Genomic DNA, 24,817 nt, shown 5'->3' on the forward strand with positions numbered 1-24,817 from the left:
GCTTCATGCAAAACATGATACCACTTTGTCGATGCCTCTACTGGTTGAATAATAACCCCCGAGGGTATCACCAGCCCAGTAGCAAGTTAATCGATAATGGCATGAAAAAAGCATCTGCATTAAAATTTGCTGTTATCAAAGTTTGGAAATTCTTTAACATTTAGGAATGTATCTCACTCATGCAAAGCTCTGATTCCTTGGCCAGTTTTGGCTTAACTTTTTTGTTCTTTTTGCTGTATAGCTCTTCGTGTTTTAATAAGCTTTGAATTTTTCAAATATTATGGCGCAGAAAAATGGTCACCGTATATGTTATCATTTGCTTTCATATCGCCGTTATATATTTAAAAAAGAACAGCTTTCAATTCTTTATTACCTATGTTAATACAATGAATATATGACATTGGTATCGAATGATGAATGTGTATTAAATCCATTACAAGAGATGTTTATATTATGTCGATGTAATTGTTTGCACTCGTTTGTAGGTCATATGCATTGAATTATTTTCACTCCATTGATTATCCTTTAGTATCCTTACTCTGTTCGATCTTCTTCTTTGTACATTTACTCGTGATACATGAGCTCACTGAAATTAACTTCTTTGTACAATGACTTGTAATATCTGAACTTACTTCAACTTTCTATTTTGACCAAAGACTCGTGATATATGAACTCACTTTTTAAGTTCACATCTTTGTACAATGATTCGTGATATCTGAACTCACTTAATTAAGTTCACATCTTTGAACAATGGTTCGTATATCTGAACTCACTTCAATATTCTATTTTGTACAATGAATCTTGACAGCTCAACTCACTTAAGTTGACTTCCTTGTTCAATGACTCGTGATATCTGTACTCATTTCAATGTTCTGATCTGTACGATGACTTGTGATATCTCTTGATAACTGACATCATATCAGTATTCGGCATTTGTCTGTGTGCCTATTTTCTATAGTTTATAATGATTCGTGATATCTCAACTCACTTAAGTTGTTTTTTAGTACAATGACTCGTGATATCTGAACTCTAATGAATGACCTGTGATTTCTGAACTAATTTCAATATTATGTTTTGAACAATGACTGGTGATATCCGAACTCACTAAATTAAATTTACACTTTTGTTCAATGAATCGTGATATATGAACTCACTTCAATAATCTATTTTGTATCTGTACTCCCTTCGGTATATTTCGTTCTTGGCTTTCATTTTTCCTAATGTGCGTTGTCTATATTCTTCTTTTTTTGTGCTGCTTTGTTATACATTTGTTTGTTTTCATAATGATTTAGGTTATAACACAACGTTGACTGCTGTACCCCTATTTTTGACATATTTACCTATTATGTCTGTTGTTTTGTTCACACATCGTTGTCATTATAATGGAATTGCATACGACTGTCATACAAGTGAAAGGTTACGCTTGCTATACAACCATGTTTAATCCACTATTTTCATTATCAGGAAATACATGTACCTAGTCAGAAATATCACAGTTGTTATCCATTCGTTTGATGTGTTTGAGCTTATGATTATCCCATTTGATAAGGGACTTTTCGTTTTTATTTTTTCAGAGTTCGGTATTTTTGTGATTTTACTTTTTGTACAAACAAAGACTTGTGATATCTCGGCTCACTCAAGTTGACATTTTTGTACATTGAATTGTGATATCTGAACTCATTTAACTTTCTTTTTTGTTCAATGACTCTCAACTTATCTCAGTATACTTATATTGATGACAGACTCGTGATATCTTCACTTCAGTATACATCTTTGTACATAAAATCCCGGTATCTGAACTCAATTGAAATGACTACTGTATATGGGCGTTTTTCAATAAAAACGTACTTTCTTGTCCCAGCCACTTTAAAAAAAATGTGTTTGATCTTTGCAAGTAATTTTTTGTGCAGTCAGTACATTGAATTAGATATAACATTTTTAAGCAAAGAAACAGTTTATTTTTTAGAGGGATTGATAAGATATTGATTCCTGAATGGTCCAAAACAACCAAAATGGCATGTCCCTAGACCGCCTGTTCAACATTCATACTCTCAAATATCGTAAAAAAATGTAGAAATAAATATTAATTTTACTTAATATAAGTTCTTTAATAATTCAAAAGTATGTTTAGAGCCAACATATTTTAATAAACAGCTTTTAACATAGGATTTTTTATTTTAGAAGGTGTGTCCCTAACACAATGTCCACTACGAAACGAAGTCATTAAAACTTGCTTATAAACAGTTTTATAAAATCAATGTTATTTTTGTTTGCAAGAGATATAAACATTAGGGTCTTACAAAAGAAGTGATGCTTTTATAACGGCAATTAAACTGTTGGTAAGAAAAATTGAGCACATCAAATGGACCAGAGTTATACCGTATTTTTGTAAATGTCCACTACGAAACGGGTCAAATCTCCTTCAGTAACTGGTTTTAAAATTATGAAAAAAATATCAGTGTACAGCTTAATAACGCTTTGATGAATACAGTCAGTCTTGTTACTATTGCAATATTGGGGTTGTGAGAAAAAAATAAAACATGTGAATACGTCCCCTACGAAACGGTCCCCTACGAAACAAGTTTTGGAGAAAAACGTTTCGTAGTGGACACTACCACTACCATGCAGTCTTTTTTTACTCTTTTTTCAATTATATTCGTGCAAAGCAAATAACAAAGGTTAGTTTCATGTAATTTTTATTATGTTTTTATTAACATAGAATAGGGTTGATGTCAACTACGAAACTTTGTGTCCACTACGAAACGGTTTTGTCAACTACGAAACGCATCAAAATGTCCACTACGTAACATGAGTTGTACCTTCATATGTGAAGTACTGTCTAATCTTTATCGATAAAAAATGGTTCTCCAATTCAGAAAAAAATGAGATTTTTCTAGTATATAAAGTAAACAAACTGGAATGTCTATAGGAAACATTTAAAATTGCAAAAATATGTGTGTTTAGAAGCAGTTTCGTAGGGGACAAAAGTCCCCTACGAAACAGTACACAAATTTTGAAAATAATAAATATAAAGAGTATTTAAGATTGCACTTTTTGTTTACAAACAGGTCTATAATAGAGGTATTCAAATAACTCTTGAAAATAAATTTTAGGCTAGTTGATTTTCCATTTTTTTTAGGTCTGAAAGGAACGATTTTATTGAAAAACGCCTATATATGGAGTCATGATATCTAAACTCACATCAGAATACCGCTCTGAACACTAATTCATGGTATCTGAACTCACTTTGCGTTAACTTCTTTGAACATGAACTCGTGATATCTGAACTCACTTTAGTACACTATTTTGTACATATATTCATGTAATCAAAGTCATTTTTTACATTTTAAAACCTATTGTGATACCTTTTCCAATGTTTTTTTTTTATTAACCCAAATCTGATTTTAGAGATCTATGTGTTAATTTAACCTCCAAAAAACGATTAACAATACATTAATAAACAACCTATAAAAACAAGCATCATACAAAATAAAATAAAAGTATTACAACAATTACCGAACTCCAAAGGAGGAAGTGAAAAACTGACAAAATCATGAACATGTATATTTAGTCTCTTGTTTCCTTTAAACTGCTTCTACGTGTGAAATCCATCTTAAATCAAAATGATTTATATCGTTCTTAATGCAAAGGGTTTTCCAATATAAAAATGAAATGTACAATAATGTGTACGTAATCATGGTTGTGTTGTCTGGAGGCGTTCTTTAAACTATAAATATCATACTTATATTTTTTAAGGTCACTCCAGAACAACTTTTCCGTGTGTAGAATTTGTAAAGCGCAAACTTATTCAGTCAACATCGCACACTGCAAAAAACAAAGAACCGTTTAAAATCGTTCTATTATGTGAGTTTTTACGACATCCAGTTCCAACCAGTGACTTGTACTTTTTTTTAAAATAATTCCTTTTATTTACATATATAAAGTTTTTATAGAAGAAATTGATTATGGACATCATTATTTTGTTTTTATCTTATTGTTTAGAAGTGTTAAATGTACTTTCTTGATGTGTTGAAAATTTCCTTCGTCATGAAATTAATTCCGAACAAAGTTATATGTACCTTTTTAGTCTTAAATCCATTTTATTTATTTTTCAATATTGGAATAAATAAACTGAAAATATGTTGCAGTATTTTAAAATTTATTAAAATCCAAGAAAATTTAAAGTATGAATTATAAAAATATATCTTAAGGGAGTCGATCGTTATCGTATTTCTATTCAGCAGTGACAGTTTAAGACCTTCACATCTACTATAGAAAACAAAGATTGTATAAGGTCATAAACCGGGTCCGAAATCTCGGCAGACGGATCCGAATCCGAACTTACCCACCATTTGGGTTTTTCATGTAATTGCTCTTCGAGAATCGGATACCCCCGCGAATTTCAGATTGGGATAACTGGTGTGGTGATAGCCACTGAGACAACCATCCACCAGAGTTTAAATGACGTAGATTAAGGACGTTCGCTGCTGTTTTAGAATAACAATCTTTTCAAAAGACTGTTGAAAATTAATAGTACATGAAGAAATAAAATAAAGGGTTTGTGTGTTTGTTTTCGAGATAAACCAATTGAAAACGTTGCGGACAATAACTCTCTCTAGATTTTTTTTATATTTAACATTGGCATCTTTTTCTTTCATAAACGATAAAAATAACAAGAATTTAAAGGATTTTTAAAGATGATATTTTAAACTATATGTAATCAAAGTATGGAAAAAAGTACGGGTTAGAGGGCACCAAACGCATACAACCAGATATTTCTGAATATTTTGCAAAACTTCGAAAACTAGAGGAGCGAACATCATTTAGACAACTATTATATGTCACTTTAAGTCCTGAACGAAAAAATTCCATCAGAATTCATAAATGTGACTTATTTTCCTAAGCTGGTTATTATCTTTATATTTCTTATTTTTCAGATATCCATGGTGATGGAAGTTAGTGGTTGGTTTGTGGTGCTTTGTTTAATTGTACAGCTCAGACAAGCCATATGTGGTTAGGTTTGATTTGTTTCTTTCATTTAAAAAGATTATAAGAAAAAACGAAAAAAAAACACGTTATATAAACTTCTTGTTTCCCATGCGCGTTTCTTGATTTACCTTCATCAGGAATGCTCAAAGCCAAATGTGTGACAGCCAAGGATTCATAAAAGCAAAACAATTTCAGAGCAATATGACCAAAAATAACCTATTCAAATAGCCAAATCCAGCTAAGGCTAGTTTGCTTAAGGGAGTTGAAACCTTAGTTTCTTAATGATTTCAAAATTTATAAACTCTTTCTATATATTTATAATGGTGTGGCCCAAACGACAAAATTGTGAAATTGTAAATTCCTCTCAGCTTATGTTAATCTTTTAAAGGTTTAGAATGGAACAGCCTCATGTGAGTTTAGTACATAGATATATCATTTGCATTCATTAGAAGTGATATAGGCATATTCGAAACCATTTTACATTCGTGTTTGTCTAACTAAAACAAGAACAAACATCAACCAAAAAGATATTTGACTCACATCATCAATTTTCGCAAATATTTTGTGGTAAGGCTGATGCATTTGTATGTAAAGAAAAAATGTCTATGATAAGACAATTTTGGCAGTTGTCCACAGATGCAAGCAGCATTTTTAAACGTGTGTCAAGCCATTTATATTCTTCACATTTTCAAGATATCTTACAAAGTTGATGAGATATCTTATTAACTAAATAAGATATCTTATACATGTATATCTAAACAAAAAATGAATATACACTATATATAAAATTCGTGCATCCGAAGCGCATTTCTGTATTTACCTTCATTAGGAACGTCTGAAGCCGAATATCTGGAAGCCAATGAACCGTAGAAGAGCTATATATTAAAAATAAAGAGAAACTCATCTAAGATAAATTTTGCTTGAGATATCTATTCAACCAGTTGAAATACCGTATACATTAGTAGAGATATCTTTTTGATTTATCCTAGAAATCAAACCATCAACCTTGTCACATTAACCTTAAACAGTGAAATAGAAGATTAATTACAACATACTTAAACATTCAATTCAAAACTGTATTCTCCATTCAAAATTATAATGGTAAACGAATATAGACTTTCATTTCTTAACTCTCGATTTCAGCATATTGCGGAAGCTCTTACTATGACCCTTCAGATAATACCTGTTGTAACGGAGTCTTGACATCTTCTAAAAACCAACAATGTTGTGGAAAGAAAGGCTACAAGCCACCTTATGAAACTTGCTGTAACGGAGTTGTTAATTCACCAGGCGGCAGTCATTGCTGTGGATACAAAGCATACACACCGCCATATAAAACATGTTGTAATGGTAAACTGAACGCTCCCGGTGGAACTTACTGCTGTGGAAAAAAGGCGTACACACCACCATATTTGGTCTGCTGTAATGGAAAACTTAACACACCAGGTAAAAAACTGTGCTGTGATAAAAAGACATATGATCCTGATAATGAAACTTGTTGCTATGGAAAATTACACCCACGAAACGGACTGTGCTGCGGAACTGTTCTTTATAATCCGGAAGAACAAATATGTTGTCGTGGAATTGTGCATACAAACAAACACAGATGTTGTGGAACAGAATCATATAATCCGTATTCTGAGCAATGTTGCTATGGCAGGCATGTCAAAACACGTGGCTTTTGTTAAAAAATAAAAAAAAAATGGAAATAGATCTTATTTATAGTCATAGTACTCGCTGAAACATATAAAACGATTGAAAATTATTTTATTGATATTAAAAATGTAAGTAAAGTTCTAAAGAGTATCAAAGTACAGACGCTATGTGAACTCGGATGACCCCAACATCTGATTGCTTGTAAGAATATGATACATATTTCCATCTCCATGTAGACTAACTTGCCGTTTTTTAAATTTTTTGCGTCCATTGTCAAATAGTTAGTTAGTTTTTCGAACTATAACCATTTCTGCAGTTACAAGGTTGTGTGGGATACAGTGGATCGAGAGAACATGTGTAATATGTACATAAGAACAGAGGGAGGATAAACTTTATTTTCAACAACTTGTACGCGATTTCAAAATTATATATTAAAAAGTATTGGGTCATTCGAACCTTAAACCTTTACTTTTATAGGTACATTTTCATTAATAAAAAAATCATGTTTTATCAGTGGTTTGATTTTTCATTTGATACGTCAGTATTTTTTATATACCTGGCGTTTTGGACATTACCCCCTATTTTTTCTATGTTGTGTCATTGGGAGCACGGAAGAACACAATTTGATAGATATGGAAATACGGAGCCAGCAGGTCAATAAGCTAACACAATCTAACTAAAACACAGACATCTATTAACTATTTTCGAAATTAAAAATTCAGACAGTCATCGAAAACACATTGGACTATTTTCCTGATGTACATTATCCCGATAGTAAGGAGGTTGGACACTTTGACCTTTTTGTAGTAGGAGAGAGAAGATGAGAGATTGAGTATATATTTTAAAGTATAGCACAACGACATACCCTATTTTATATATATTTTTTTAAGACATCTCCACAAAGCCATCACACTTACGCTATTTAATGGAGAGATTTATAGATTTCACAAATATCTGATGCATTGACGACACATCTTAAAAAAATCGACGTCTGTTTTATTGCAGATGATTGTGATTTAATCAGCAATCATGTCAAATATAATTCATCTTTATTTCTCGACGTTAACATATATCATGAAACGTGAAAAGTGACATATTGCAAAGTACTATCCATACCACTCATTCCGTACAAACAACAGTACACTTCCAACGATTCAAACCTTTCTGAATGGGTTTTATTTATATTCCCTTCAGAACTAGAAATTACAGAAACTTTGTTGACAACAGATATGACTCCCTCTGCCTCAATTTTAGACTGACACCTCGAATTTGTCATAAGCAGTCATCTCAGTATCAGAATCTATGACTAACGAGACTAATCTATTTCCTTCACCGTAATAGCAATATACCAACTTCACCTGCATATGGAATATACATTTCCAAAACCTATTCGATATTCAATAGCTTAATAAAACGTCACCAGTGTCTGAGCAGAATCTCATCCTTTTTTCTTAAAAAAAAAAGGTCATCGGAAGATACCAAAACCTTGTTGATAGATATTCCGTATCAACTTCACAAATAATACACGATAGTCTTGAAGTATAGAGTATAAGTACTGACGTTGCTTTTTTTTTAGTTTTTTTTTATCTTAATTACATGTTATAGCGTTGTTTCATTTGTCTTTGTAAATTATTAGCCATTACTGTTAAGTACATTTATGGTGATACCCTTTTGGCGTGGCTCGGTGCTCATGCATCCCGCCAACGTGTAATTGTGCTATGGTAAATTTTGTGTTCTGGAATTTTGTTTTGCTAATGTGCTTTGTTTAGATATGCCTTTTTTGTTCTTTGTTGGTATATTTGTTTGTTTTTATAATGATTACGAGTATAACACGAGGTTCAGCATTTTTTGACATTTTTACCTATTCCTTCTGTTTGTTTTTTTCATATATTGCTGTCAATATAACGGAATTGTATGCCACCGTCATATAAGTAATAGGTATGTCTTGCAATAAAACAGGATTCATCCACCATCTTCTACACAAGAAAATGGCTGTACCAAGTCAGGACTATGACAGTTGTTTTCCATTCGTTTGATAAGTTGGTGCTTTTGATATTGCCATATATGATCAGGAACTTTCCGATTTGAATTTTCCATGGAGTTCGGTATTTTTGTTATTTCACTTTTTCATTATATAGGAAGTGACCCCTCTCTTAAAAGCCAGACGATTTAATTCCGAATGCATTTTTATCTTTGAAGGTTAATTGCTCATACTTGTGTATTTTTAGATAGTTCAATTAAGATATGCTAATTACATCAACTTGACAGCAAGCTGCATAATTGATTTTTTTTTTAAACTAGGCTATATTGTCCTACTATTTGACAATAAAATTTATGAGAATGGAAGAAATTAAGAAATATGTTTTTTTTTATTTATTGACCTAATTACCCTTTAATTACCTTCGGTGTCATTGACTTGTAAATCTCTTCAATCAGATATTTATTTTTAAAGTACAAACTGGTTGTGTATGTAAGCTAACTTATTAACATTTTTTATTCGAGCGTCACTGGTGAGTCTGTTGAAGACAAAACGTGCTTCTGTAGTACAAAATAGTTTTTTTTTATAATAACCTGTCAGCACAGAGATATGTCTCGCTTTTTTTGTAATTTTGATTATGCAAATGTTGACATTAAAATAGCAATACTTAACATGTTACATATATTCAAAGTCAGTAAATCATGACTGTGGTACTTGACTAAGCAATCTCCATGTAAATGAGAAGTGTCAATGCTAGTACAACTGCATACCAAATATCATTGATTTATTGTAAGTCGTTCCCTTTCAACGACCTAAACTATGTAAAATTCTCATGGTCAATGATTGGACCATGAAGAGAGGTATGAGCTAGTTGGTAAAAATACTAACAAATGTCATAAATTTACATACCAAATACAATTGACATAACATTAACATTTCATCTTAAACTGATCTTATCACAAACAAATACATATAAACTACGCCAAAGTTTCAAATTCAATAGACCATGACTGAAGGGATGGGGCCAAATGTTCTTCATGGAAATTCGATGTGCTAATGCTGATACAACTGAATACCATTTAACTTTGACCTAACTGTAATGGTTCCCCCTGAACTGACCTAATCACAAACTAAGACATGTTAACTACCGGTAAGCAAAATTGTCAGACTTAGTAGACAATTACTAAGGGGGCTGAGTCAGGGAATCTCCATGGAAATGAGATATGTCAATGCTTATACAACTGCATACCAAATATAATTGACCTAACACTTGTGGTTCACCATAAAAATTAAGCAAATCACAAACTAATGCATTGTAGACGCCACTGCTGCCATCCCCAACGCTGATATACCACTAGTGGTTCCCCATAAACTGACCTAATCACAAACTAATACACGTATAATCAGCAAATGTTTCAAAGTCAATAACAATGACTGAGGGGCACGTCCAAATAATCTCCATGGCAATTGGATGTGCCAATTCGTATACATCTGCATACCAAATATGATTGACGTACCACTTGTGGTTCACCATAAAAACTAAGCAAATCACAAACTAATGCATTGTTGGCGCCACTGCTGCCATCCCCAACGCTGTCAAGCGAGCCAAAAATAGGCTTTTTATGACAATAAATCGTATATATTATGAATTCAGTCATCAGAGTTATTGGTAGATGTTACTTTGCTAAATATTATTGTTGTTCGAAGTTTCTGTCTATCTATAAGTATTCTAGATAAAACCATAAACTTCATCAAAAGATAAGTTAAGGGTTAATAACTCCAAATATGTTTTTCTTATTGGTCTGAATATTCCAAGGCGAACAGAAATTGACCTTCTGATCATTTTACCAAGTCAAACTTGCTCTGACTGCAACAATAGTTTTTGAGACATAAGCCAACCAGGTGTTCCGCAGGGCGCAGCTTAATACGACCGCAGAAGTCAAACCCTGAACAGTTGGTGCAAGTATGGACACAACATTCAAGCTTGATACAGCTCTGAATTTTTATTGGATTGTGATCAAATTTTTGACATAATATGAGTTTCTGACACAAAACAAATGTCATGATCTTACAAATATATTGCACAATACTGTGCAATTAAAGATTTCTTCTTCAAACTTTTCAAAAATTTGGAATTTGAGAAATTTGGAGGAAAAAAATTGAAAACTACTACCACCCCCCTTTTTTTGGCAATAAGTCCAAAACCTGACATTTCTTTATACACAAATTACAAGCAGTGTAAGGGACGAAAATCCACACATACCCAACATTGTAATATGTTAAATGTTTTTGAATTACCTCCCTTACACTGCTTTTAAATTGTCTTACTTGTCCATTGCCCAGAAAAACCTAGTTTTCCCCCTTTTTTGCCCATAATTCCTAATTGTTTGAGCCATTACCCCCCAAAGTCAATACTAACCATCCCTTCATGGTATGGAAACTTGTGGTATAATTTCAGAGAGATGCATACACTTAAACACAAGTTATTGACTGAAAACTACAAAATGCTTATTTAGGCCCCTTTTTGGGACACTCACTTTTTGAAACCCCCCTCCCTTGAAGCAAGAACCCAAAAACCTCAATTCCAGCCATTCCTTTGTAGTGAGAAACCTTGTAGTATAATTTCAGAGAGATCCATACACTTGAACAAAAGTTATTGTCTGTAAACTAGAAAAATGCCTTTTTGGCCCCTTATTAACTCCAAACTGAATCCAAGCCTTCCCTTCCTTATATGGAACCTTGTGGTACAATGTCAGAGAGATCCATATAGTTAAACATAAGTTATTGTCCCGAAACTACAAAAATGCTTGATTTTGGCTACTTTTTGGCCCTTAATTCCTAGACTGTATGCCCCATTACCCTTAAAATAAATCCCAACCTTCTACTTAATAGTATGAACATTGTGGTATAATTTCAGAGCAATTGAAATACTTATACACAACTTTTTGTCCTGAAACTAGATAAATGCTTGTTTTGGGCCCCTCATTTCTCAACCGTTGGGATTATAACCCCCAAAATCAATCCAAACCTTCCTTTTGTGGTTATAAACATTGTGTAAAAATTTTGTTGATTTCTATTAACGTATACTTAAGTTATTATCGGGAAACCATCTGTCTTTGGACAATGCTGTAAACAACGACGACGACAACGTGATACCAATATACGACCAAAATTTATATAAAAAATGTATTTTACCGTGTGTTCTGTTTTCAGGCATGTTTGTCTACAGATCAGGAGACAAAACATAAACTTTATACTAGATACCATAGGGACTATTCACTCCATAATTGGTTTAAATCTGTTCCAGAGTTTTAGCTTCAGTTGTCATAAGATTGCTATGAGGCACACAAACAACTGCCTGTCCTAAGTAAGGAGCCTCTCGCCTTTCTTAGTCTTGTACATTTATATGTATTAGAGTTTGGTTTGACATCCAATTTTCATTGAACAAGTACACATTTGGTTAGGTGCCAGCTGAAGGCCGCCTCAGGGTGCAGTGTTTTCTCGTCAAGTTAAAGACCTATTGGTGCCTTTGGCTGGTTTCTGCTCTTTTGTCAGGTTGTTTCTTTGACACATTTCTGATTTCTATTTTCAATTTTAACTTATCACAAAAGGCACAAAGCATCAAAATAAGAGAAATAATTGCAGTTCCTCAAAGCTAATTCTCAACCACTTAACACTTATAAATGTTTCATGTTCTCCAAGATTGCAACAGAAATCCCTTTGAAAAATCTATCCCTTTAGGGTTAAGTTATATCTAAACAAACAAACCTATCACACAGGATGGATTTTTATTTTTTTTTACTAATAAATGTACTAATATAAAATCCATTGATAGATAACCCTGTCATGTCCTGAACAGACACTCATCAAGATAAGTCAATAATTCTGTCCAAAATCTAAGCAGAAAAATTACAAGACTTTTCAGTTTCATCGACTTTATTTAATTCCATTATTTTTGTTTGATAAATATCATCTCTATGTACAACTCAAATTATAAATTATAAATTATACAATATGCATGTATGCCAAGGATTTCTACTACACATATTTGTGATACTGTACATTTTTAACTGGCTCAAAATAAAATTAAAAAAAAAGGAAGTAACAATAATTCATAACACATTTCCTTATTTTTATAAGAAACTTTGAGATATCACAAAGCTAATAAAAAATGTTGAAGAAATTTATTCAAGTTGAATTGGTATATTTAGATAAAACCGGCAAAATGCACCAACTAAATCTATTATGATAACTGAAAAATAGGACCAGAGAAAAAAATAGAGAGATACCAATAGGACAACATCAGATTATACCTTACACATCCGTGACAAATATTTGAAGGTCTACTAACATGCATTTAATGTTACAAGTTACACATGGAAGGAAAGATTTATGTGATTTTCCTGCTTTTTTTTTCTACACTGATGCATAGAGATAAATGTCTAATTGCAATTGTCATGGCATTTTGACACAAACTTTAATTTTGATACTGACCAAGGTAGTGATATTAAAACCTATGTATATAACATAGTTTTTTTCTTAAACTGGGCATCCATCAAATATAAATGAATTGATATTTATGAAGACAGAAATGTGAAGAACATCGAAATGCCCCCTCCCCCTACCCCCAAAAAAAACCCCTTCTTTCACAGTATGTTTTATTCAATCTTTCAGATAAGTATAGGGATGTAGGTTTTGGAGTTTTCAGAACTTTTCTCAAACATCCAGAAATTCAACCCTGGAATGCTTTACCATTCGAGACATAACCTCCTTTATAAGTTCTTGAATCTACCACTAGATATACTGAAAAGTATTTCCTGTCGTGGATCCTTCCTTAAACTCTCATTTTCTATTTCTGTCACCCCTGATGCAAATATTTGTCCACTAAAACAATTTACTTTTCAATCCTAACACACAATGTGTATATGTTACAGGCATTTTCTAAAGTTAGGCATTTTGTAAAATGACTGAATTTTTAGGCATTTTCTAAAATGCCTAAAGTTGACAGGCATTTTATAAAATGCCTAAAAAACCCTAGTCATTTTGTAAAATGCCTGAAATTTTTAATGAAAATTACACAAAATGCCTGGTCTGTTTCAGGCAAATTGTATAAATATGCAATACATGAATTAGATGATAGAAACATATTGTAAAGCTACAAAAAAGTATTGATTAAAATAAATTTAAGATTATTCTTTATAAATCTAGCCTGCAGGTTAAGTTTTTATGTTTTACTAGTTTAGTGTCTATAATTAGAAACTCCATAGAGCAACAACTTTGAGTAAGTACTCACTCTGTAGTTCATTGATGATCTTCTTTTCATCATGACAGAAGGGTATTTTGTTCTTACACCAGAACAAAGATTTACAAACCAATTAATTGAAAATTCTGATTCTAATCAGAAAAGTATTATATGGAACAGAGAAAAATATGAAACTATTTTGAACAAAATTAAGATTGGATTAAAAGGACATTCGTCGGATTATTATCATATGTAAAGGTAGGTGCATTTCTTCTGTTGAGCTGTAACTTATGTTAAAGTTTTCATAACAAGCGTTAATAAGAAAATCTATAGGCTCCTATGAATTGCTCATCTTGCAAAATATTGAAAATAAAAATATGATGCACTCATTTTAACAAATGGTCAAGTAAAAAAAGTATATGATCATATATAAAAATCGAGTTGACAACTTCTAATAACATTAATTATAAATAAGAAGATGTGGTATGATTGCCAATGAGACAACTCTCATTAAGTTGCCTCATAAGCCTATTGAATATGAATGAAATATTTGCCACTTGAAATTTAGCATGCACCAATTCATTGACAAAACATTTAGAATTTTTGTTTTTCTTTCTTTTTGTCTGCTACTAAATTATATCTTTAAGCTAATTGTATGAGGCCACCATTGAAAAGTTACAAATTAACAAATTCATATACTTTGAAATTACAGATTTGATGTGTTACACTCACGGTGGTGATGTAGAGAAATTGATTAAAAAGCGACAGTCATTGACAGATCCTATCCTATATTATGCATATGCAGAGGAAATATACAGCATTATAATGAGAGCACATTTGAACACTGGACATGGTGGAAGAGATAAAATGTTAAAAGAGGTCAACAAGAAGTACGCAAATGTGACAAGGCATACTCTGAATTTGTTTAAACAAATGTGCGAAGAATGTCAACTCAAAAAAAGGAAAATTGCCAGTAAAGGTCTAGTTGTTGAGCCGTTGACAAGTAAGGACTTCAACAGTAGAGCTCAGGTTGATCTAGTAGACATGCAGTCTATGCGAGATGGTGATTTCAGATTTATCACGCATTATCATGATCATCTGACCAAGTTTGCTATATTGCGAGCATTATGAGTTAATTACAATTATAAAACTTTTACTGTTTAAATTTCATGCAATATTTAATGATAAAATATAAATAATTTATTTGATATTTCTAGTCGTTAAAATTTGCATTCCATTCAGTTTTAGTCTTTTAGGCATTTTGTAAAATGCCTTACAATTTTTTCAGGCATTTTATAAAATGCCTGAAAAAAATAGTCAATTTGTAAAATGCCTAAATCATCCAGGCATTTTAGAAAATGCCTAAAAATTTCAGTCATTCTACAAAATGCCTAAATTTAGAAAATGCCTGTAACATATATATACTTCATAGTAATTAGAAATGGGAAGTTGAATAAATACTTTACAAGTATATATCATATATCTATCATTGTTAGGCAATCCATCATATATCTAAATGAAATATATATTTTCAAATACAACATACTAACACTCACTCCATTGATAACAAGAACTATTATAGTGAGCTAATAAAAATGTAATAAACATAAAATGATTACAAAAACTATGTCAAAGCAAGATTCTCTATTTATAAATTTTCCAGAGGATACTTATAGATTATCATTGATCATCTCAATAAAAATTGATTTTCTTGTTTGAGATGGTACAGCGAATTTGAGATAAGCTTTCGAGTTGAGATGACCACTGATAATCAGTTTATTGCTATTTTACCTATGAAGACTTTGTTAATTTCATTGATAACGGGCATGTGTGCCCTTAGTTTCTAGCAATAATTTTTCATATCACTCTACTGTAATGAGAAAGGAAATTATCAGTCAAAGGAAAAATTTGTAAAATAGTGATAATGGCATTTATAACATGGTTTAAATTTAAATGAAAACATATTAATTTACTTTGACTTCATTTTATTCTTGCTACAGACATTCTACATTCTGTGCCCTTAAGAATTTGGTAAACGATTTTGACTGTAAAATTTGATTTCTAAACTTTTTATAGTAAGACATGGTACCAGTGGTGTAAATGGAATTTTCTGTTATTGGTTTCACCCGAAAAATTTATGAAATATTTACCTCTGGATGGTCAGCAAACCAACAAACAATCAAAATATTATGTTATCTGATATTATTTCAATCTAAATACATATTGCACAAGGATTAAATTCTTATTGCATAACAGTTAATATAAGGTGACAAAGGAAAAGAATGTTTCTTTAAATAGGTCCCTTTCAGTATTTACAGTGAATATAAAGTAAAATATAACAATGTGAAATATTCTGTAAACCAGAAAGCTCCAGTTTAAAGAACCCTACACATGCTACAGAAAACAGGAATCTAAATTGGATGAAACATAAACATTATACTGTGATTTTTTTCTCTCATTTGGCCCCTTCAAAGCTCTAAAAAAATTTAAATCTTCCAAAAAATTTAATGGTGCCAAAAAATATTTTTTTGTGAAACAAAATGCATTCAAATTAAGCTAAACATTAAAAAAGTTGACATTTTTTGTGTAATAACCTGAACCTGATTTAATACATCTTTAGTAATTCAATTGAGATAATATAAATACAAATTATAATAGAAATTAAAACCGCATCAAAATCTGAAGAAAAAAAATAAAAGGCATATATTGAAACTTATGAGAACAAGAGGCTCTCAAGAGCCTGAATCGCTCACCTGAATTTTTTTGGTTTAATCTCTCATCAATGATTATTTTGGCTTTTCAATTTATTTAAATGTTCTTTGAATCGTCCTATTTTCTTCAAAAGCAAAAAAAAATCATTTTCTCCTATGTTCTATTTTAGCCATAGGAGCTATGTTTCTTGACATACAAGGAAATGAAATATAAAATTTATACTAGATACTCTGAAACTCATTTAGCCTAAGTTTGGCTGAAATTGATACAGCAGTTTCATAAGAGAAGATTTTTTAAAGTAAGTCAACATGATGAACAAATTGTGAAAAAAGTCTTTAAAGGGCAATAACTCCTAAAGAGGTCAATTGACAATTTTGGTCAAATGACTTATTTGTAGATCTTACTTTGCTGATCATATTTGCTGTTTACAGTTTATCTTTATCTATAATAATATTCAAGATAATGACCAAAAACTGCAAAATTTCCTTAAAATTACCAATTAAGTGGCAGCAACCCAACAATTGGATGTTTGATTCATCTGAAAATTTCAGGGCTGTCAGATTTGCTCTTAATGCTTTCGTTTTTGAGATATAAGCCAAAAACTGCATTTGACCCCTATGTTCTATTTTAAGTAACGGCGGCCATGTTTTTTGACGGATCAAAAATCAAAGCACACACTTTGTGCAGGATAATCTAAGGAATATTAATGCTAAGTTTTAACCAAATCCATTCAGTAGTTTCAGAGGAGAAGATTTTTTAAAGTTAGCAAATATGATGAACAAATTGTGAAAAATTGTCATTAAAGGACAATAACCCCTTAAGGGGTCAATTGACAATTTTGGTCATATTAACTTATTTGTAGATCTTACTTTGCTGATCTTTTTTGCTGTTTACAGTTTATCTTTATCTATAATAATATTCAAGATAATGACCAAAAACTGCAAAATTTCCTTAAAATTACCAATTAAGTGGCAGCAACCCAACAATTGGATGTTTGATTCATCTGAAAATTTCAGGGCTGATAGATATTGACCTAATGAACATTTTTACTCCATGTCAGATTGCTCTTAATGCTTTCGTTTTTGAGATATAAGCCAAAAACTGCATTTGACCCCTATGTTCTATTTTAAGTAACGGCGGCCATGTTTTTTGACGGATCAAAAATCAAAGCACACACTTTGTGCAGGATAATCTAAGGAACAACTATGCTAAGTTTTAACCAAATCCATTCAGTAGTTTCAGAGGAGAAGATTTTTTAAAGTTAGCAAATATGATGAACAAATTGTGAAAAATTGTCATTAAAGGACAATAACCCCTTAAGGGGTCAATTGACAATTTTGGTCATATTAACTTATTTGTAGATCTTACTTTGCTGATCTTTTTTGCTGTTTACAGTTTATCTTTATCTATAATAATATTCAAGATAATGACCAAAAACTGCAAAATTTCCTTAAAATTACCAATTAAGTGGCAGCAACCCAACAATGGTTTGTTTGATTCATCTGAAAATTTCAGGGCTGATAGATCTTGACCTAATGAACATTTTTACCCCATGTCAGATTTGCTCTAAATGCTTTCGTTTTTGAGATATAAGCCAAAAACTGCATTTGACCCCTATGTTCTATTTTAAGTAACGGCGGCCATGTTTTTTTGACGGATCAAAAATCGAAGCGCACATTTTGTGCAGGATATACTAAGGAACAATCATGTTAAGTTTCATTCAAATCCATTCAGTAGTTTCAGAGGAGAAGATGTTTGAAAAATTGTTAACGATGACAGACGACGACGACGACGACGACGACGACGACGACGGACGCCAAGTGATGAGAAAAGCTCACATGGCCTTTTAGGCCAGGTGAGCTAAAAATATATCTAAGTAGCTACTGACTCTTTTTCCAGAACAGGGGTGAAATCAATATTATTTGTTTTGTGCCAAGGTACTGGCTCACTATGGGAACATCTCATATAAAGTTGGTCAACTATTACTATTGCGGACAAAGCTTTGAGTTTAAAGAAATAATGGTGATGTTGACCTTCTCAGGAACAAAATATTAACCTTTACAATACTGTAAATACAGAAATTATTGCGATGTTTTCATTATTGCAAAAAATGCAACAGGGTAATAATCACAATCATTTAAACCTTGCATTTTGAAATTTTTTATATGAAATAAACAGGATTTTTTTCAATATCGCAAAAATTTAAATCACATTTTAGACTAAAATGACAAAAATCGCAAAAGTAAATGCACACAATAATTTCTGAATTTACAATAATACAACCTCAACTAGACCAGAATTTTGGATATGAAATAGCATACTCAATTTCATGATAAGGATTAAATAATTACAATATTTGACCTAATGTACAACTGGAGACAATTAATATTTACATAATTCTATCAAATCATAGGTTTATTTCTGTTTTGAGTTATAGCGAAGCATAAAATAAACCACAAAATGTGGCTTATGGTTATAAAATTAAGATATTCTGTTTTTGCCTGTTGAGGGTGTTTTGTTTCAACTTAAAATGGCCATCTTTCCACTTTGAACATGTTGAACTCTTTGGTTAACTTTTGAATACCATGCATTTACTTTATAGAGACTATCATGTTTCTTTTGTGCTTTCTAAGGGAGATTATTTCTTTTTTAGTAAAAATAATTCATTCTTAATTTTAAGAGGGAAAATCAATTGGAAAATATCTAATTTCATTCTTGCTCTCACACAAATATGTGCATACAGTACACTTTCATTAACAAAAATACAACATACACATATAAAACCATTCTTTCGTTAAAATAACTACAAAAATGAAACTTTAAATATTCTAAACAAAAATTTGTAGCATGATTAAATTTGATAATGTTGTGCATAATATTTTCATAAAATGATTGTAGCAATGTTTCTTTAATACATTAAAACATTTGTTTATATTGTGAATGGTAAATCATTCCATGTCTTCTTTCCTTATTAAAATCAGTATTTTGTCTTGGTAAAAAGTAAATCATTTTAATTAATCTGTATTAATAAATAATCTGGTTTAAGTCCATGTACAATTTTATATATTGGAATAAATCTATGACATTTCACTCTGTCTGTGAATAATAACAACTTTCAAGAAGAAATCATAATATTTGATGAAACTGGGATATCACATTCTAGTATATGTACAGAGGGTTATTATCATGGCTTGTTAAGTTCAGAATATTGGCATTAGATGGGGAGGTTAAATCAAAGTTGAATTCATAGTTCACATTTCATAGCCTTGTAAAATGCATTTAAATCATAAGTAAAATTTTCAAAGTAAACTGTTTAAAGCAGAGGTATCCAAAATTAGACATATAAGAATGTTCCCAATATACATTATTTTGTGAATTTTTTATTCTGCTTGGTAGATATTTCAACAGAATTTAGAAAGAACTCAAAACAGAAATAAACACAACTACAGCTTAATCCTATAATTTACAACATTGCACCATCAAAATATTCATTTTTTTTCTAAGATTCTATCTTTATCATGATGTCTTGGTTGTTTTCACGGCGTCGTAAAAATTTGAAGTAGATAGGTCTTTTGAGTGTACTAATTTTGGAGTGTCAACAAATTCCGAGCCAAATATATAAATGGCTGCCAGAGACAGGAAACTAGCTGTTCCCCAAAACAAAATGTACATCAACTGTGTGCTGATATTCTCTGAAAGAAAAAGAAAATGCCTATTTACATACAAACAGTTAACAAAATGACCCAAACTTAATATATAAAATAAGTAGAGCAACAATACATTTGAAAATAGTTTCCCATAATATGATAAAAGCACTGGTAAATTTTAATTTTCCCTGAAAAAAAACTTTGAAATTGTTAAGATTGAACCTGTAAACATGGTAAAGTGTGTTGTACCCTAATTTTCAGTCATAAATTATTCTGCAGTTTTATAAAGTTGATATTTTTCTCACATATGACACTAACCTGACATTTACCAGTAGATTATACTTTGCTGCAACCTATTGATCACTGAGGTCCGAGGAGTAAATTACAGGATTCATTTCACATGTAAAATTATTACTTTTATTTTAGTGGGAAATGGATGTATTTCTTTGCAACCAATGCAATGGTTCTAAATGATCTTGCATACTGTGGTTTCATTAATATTCTTGAGATACCAATTTTCGTGTATTTCGTGGTAACAGGTGCACCACAAGGTTTAATGTTGAAGGAAGTACACAATTTCTATAGGCTTGTATGCAGATTTTGGTTAACCATGAAATCAATTATCCAGGAAAATACAATTTTTCCTCAAACAATGAAAATTGGTACCAAAGAAAATAAAGAAATCCACACTTTTAATTTACACTCATAACTAAGGCTTACCATCTGGAATCAGTATACAAATTAAACACATGGCTGTGGCTATTACAAATACAACAGGAATCTGAAAATAGTAAAAACAAAATGGCTTCAGTTATACAATAAAAGGATAATATCTGTACAGCACATGTTCTTTCAAAGCATACATCAAATTCAGTAAAAAACAGGTCTTTTTTCATTCATGATTAATATTTATTTTTTTACAAATTTAACAATGAAAATAATAATAGAGGAGAGGGGTTTTAAAAACATTTAGATGTTATTTTAACTGATTTTGGACTACTTTTTAAATTTCCAGAAAACACTAAGTTTTAAATAGCAAATGAATAGTAAGCCAAATAAACTTAGGCATATTTTAAAGTAATATGGGATAAGGGTTGTTCCAGATTTAAACACTTGTGGGGGATAGGAGGCACTCAAATTAATACTTTGTGTTTTTTTGCATTTTCTTAAGAATTTTGTAAAAATCCTAAGTACTATGAAAGTTTTGTAAAAAGGTTTGTGTGGTGACTAAAAAATGTGCCTCTCATTCCCTCAAGTGTATATAAAATCTAGAACACCTTTAATATTACAATTGTATTATTTCAGATAGAAGTTAATGTAGAATCTTACAGCATAAAATTTCCAATCTCTCTCTGACTGTAAAGGTGATGGTCTGACTACACCTTCGTTCTCTTCAACTATGTAATTTCCTAGGAACAAATCCATCGAGTCCTGTCAAAATAGTGCAAAGTTTGTTTAATTAGGATTTATAAACTAGCTGCAGATTTCTCATCAAATAAAAAAAAAAACAATTATAAACTAAGTTCAAAGACTCATAACTCCTACAGGTAAATATTTCTCCTTTTTTATATAGATTAGACCGTTGTTTTTTTCCCTTCTGAATGGTTTTACACTAGTCATATTTGGGGTGCTTCATAGCTTGCTGTTCAGTATGAACAAAAGCTCTGTGTTGTGTACTTTAAATTATACTGTTGACTTGTTTGTAGATCTTGTCTGGCTGATAATTTTTCATACTTAAAGATTATATCTGTCTATTGACAAGTTTTCACAAAAAATTAGCAAAAATCTACAAGAAGTTGTCTGACAGTTTTGACGTAAATGGACATTTGATTGGATTGCAACAAAATTTTCTTTTCAGAGCAGTTTCGAGATTATAGACAAAACTTTTATTTTACCCATATAATCTATTTTTAACATGTCGACCATTGTGGTTGGTAGGCAGGTCCATCAGATACATTTTTATAAAAAGATGTGAACAAGTTTGGTTAAATTTGGCCAGGTACTTCAGAAGAAGATTTATATAAAAGTTAACGAGGTGACAGAAGAAGAATACAAAGTGATGAGAAATGTTCAATTGGCCTTTTAGTCAGGTGAGCTAAAAATAAGGAGATATGGTATAATTGGCAATAAAACATGACTATCCAAAAGAAAATTAGGGACGATAAGATGCAAACAACTACAGAACATGATACAACCTTGAACAATAAATAAAACCCATACAGTAAAGTCTCTTCTTTTGTTTTCATACAGAAACTTCTACTCTTGATTTGCTTTTATTTGTTTATTGTCATAAAAAAAGTGTACTTAACTATCTGTCTCAAGTTAATTCAATGATCAAGGAGGTATCTGACTGATATTTCTCAGTAGGTACATTACAACTTGCCCTATATCTCTCTTCTTTATGCACACAGATAAGCTTTAAACTTTATTCTTTTTTTTTCAATAAAATATCTCTTTCCTTTCTATAAAAATCCGATTTTAAATCATTATAATATTTATAGATATATAATAAATACAATATATGTATGTACAACAACAAGCTCTACATTGTTAAGGCTTATTTCACCCATTCAAACTGATAAATACTGGTCGTTGTATGTGCATTGCATTAAAATCAATAAACATCTTAATAAAAGTCTTTACACTTAAATATGGAACGCCATGACTGTCTTCTGATGTTAATTGTTTAATATGTTCAGTGTTTTATGCATTATGTTCAGTAGTATGTATATTATGTTCAGTAGATATCCTATTATGTTCAGTAGTTATTACATTATGTTCCGTAGTTATTACATTATGTTTAGTAGTTTTTACATTATCTTCGGTGCTTTAGTTAATATGTTCAGTAGTTTCATTATTATATGCAGTGGTATTTTAATTATGTTCGGTACTTCTGACGTTATATTCAGTACATTTTTCATTATGTTCAGTACTTTCGACATTATGTTCAGTAGATTCAATATTATTTGCAGTACATTATGTAATACCTTCAGTAGTCCCGCTTTCTTTATATTCAGTAGATTATTCATTATGTTCAGTAAAAGCATTGGTATTATATTCGGTTCGTTCAACTTTATGTTCAGTGGTTTTATCATTATGATGATGTAGTAAAAGTCGGGAAGTCAATAACGGAAATTGTCGGAAAAAACGAAGGCGGATATTTTTGACGGACGTTTTATTCATGAACACCTTTACGTGATTGAATTAAAATGGAAGAAATGGAAGCAGTTTTAAATCGGTGTGGTTTACGTTCCCAAGTTGGCATTTTTCACAAGAAAAAATAACTCCTGACTCAATTTGTAAGTTGTCGCTACAAGATTTCGCATATTTAGGTATGAATGACAGGAGAAAAATAATGGAATTAAGAATAGCTTGTGTTCATTTCCGCAGCAATATTTTGACTGAGTAATTAATAACAAGTTTTTTTATTCCCAAAGAAGCACTGGAATCCCTGCTTGAAATCGATTTAACCGTTTTAAAAATATTCACTGTGGACTACCCCCCCCCCCTTTTTTTGTGCTCTCTATTTTCAACCCTCGAATTAAGCTTTCCAATCTAATTAAAATTAAAACCTTGCTTTCTAACCAATCTGTTCATGCACCGGACCGGCAACTTTCTTTATTTAATACGAAAATCTAAAGTGCCGTTATACACATGCATGTTGTTTGCTTGGAGTATACGCCCGCAAAGAAAGAAATAGCCTAAGTCCGAAGGCACAAATAAGAAAAAGAAAATTTATGGAAAAGGGTGCCGGGGTAAATCTCTGTTTTCAAAATATACATGAAATATTTGCCACTGCCACTTTTTTGTTCTATGAATTCTAATCCTGAGTTTTCTATCTGTTACATGCCAAGAAATCCGAGCAAAAATTTCTGGTCGACCTCCTACGGCACCCATTAGTATTTAAAGATTTGATTTCATTCAAGAAATTAATTTAGGACCTCCATGTACGTGTCATTTAGAACACAGCTATATACCGAATGGTCAATATTAATCTTCCATGTAATTTGCTCTATGGGATGTTTGCAGAATTTCAACGGAGGTAATTTCTTGGCATGATCAATTGTGTGTTTGTTTACCCTCCCCTTTTCTCCTTTGATATAAAGCGTTCCAATGAATAACAAAATAAAAAGAGACAATTACGCAAGAGACCTCTATTTTTTTTACCGGTTAAAGGTGATGGGTGCTTTGCGGCTCCTCATTAATTTTTTCTTACCCATGAAAACTTAAAATCTTTTGTATTCCCCTCTTAATTTAAGCCAATTAAGAAAAAATATCCCCTTCTCACACAGTAATCCGAAAAAATTAAAGGCGACAATAAAAATACATGTAAATCTTGTAAATAATCAAAATGTTTCTGTGTATTTGGTTTTGGTTTGTTCTTCAAAATACCACTAAAGGTCAGTGTCTTGCCTGAATAAGAGAATCTTGCTAGTGAAGACGTGCCCTTACTCTAAGATCGATTATGAATAATAAGAATTCATGAACCTCAAGAAATCTGACGTACCCATAATTGACAATCCTGACACGAAATTATCAATTAACATTTATCCGTTTCAGATCCGTTCATCATCCATTTTATCCGTTATACGT

At 31.4% G+C, this 24,817-nt stretch overlaps 1 protein-coding gene and 1 long non-coding RNA gene across 2 annotated transcripts in view; one reads left to right on the forward strand and one right to left on the reverse strand.

Moving 5' to 3' along the window:
* The first annotated feature begins 3,754 nt into the window (after window positions 1-3,754).
* Window positions 3,755-6,167, forward strand: LOC139523031 (uncharacterized). The gene is made up of 3 exons (XR_011664549.1): window positions 3,755-3,864; window positions 4,938-5,013; window positions 6,133-6,167. It is a non-coding gene; the product is annotated as an uncharacterized lncRNA (long non-coding RNA).
* Window positions 6,168-19,218: 13,051 nt separating this feature from the next.
* The window catches only part of LOC139523033 (phosphatidylinositol-3-phosphatase SAC1-like), a 36,418-nt gene continuing 30,819 nt past the window's right edge, over window positions 19,219-24,817 (reverse strand). The window contains exons 15-17 of the mRNA XM_071316781.1: window positions 21,554-21,655; window positions 20,945-21,005; window positions 19,219-20,269 (exon numbers count right to left, since the gene is read on the reverse strand). Coding sequence (XP_071172882.1) covers window positions 20,094-20,269; window positions 20,945-21,005; window positions 21,554-21,655 — 339 coding nt within the window. The 3' untranslated portion in view covers window positions 19,219-20,093. The remainder of the gene's footprint in view (window positions 20,270-20,944; window positions 21,006-21,553; window positions 21,656-24,817) is intronic.

This window comes from Mytilus edulis, chromosome 5 (assembly GCF_963676685.1).
Source record: "Mytilus edulis chromosome 5, xbMytEdul2.2, whole genome shotgun sequence".
NCBI lineage: Eukaryota > Metazoa > Mollusca > Bivalvia > Mytilida > Mytilidae > Mytilus > Mytilus edulis.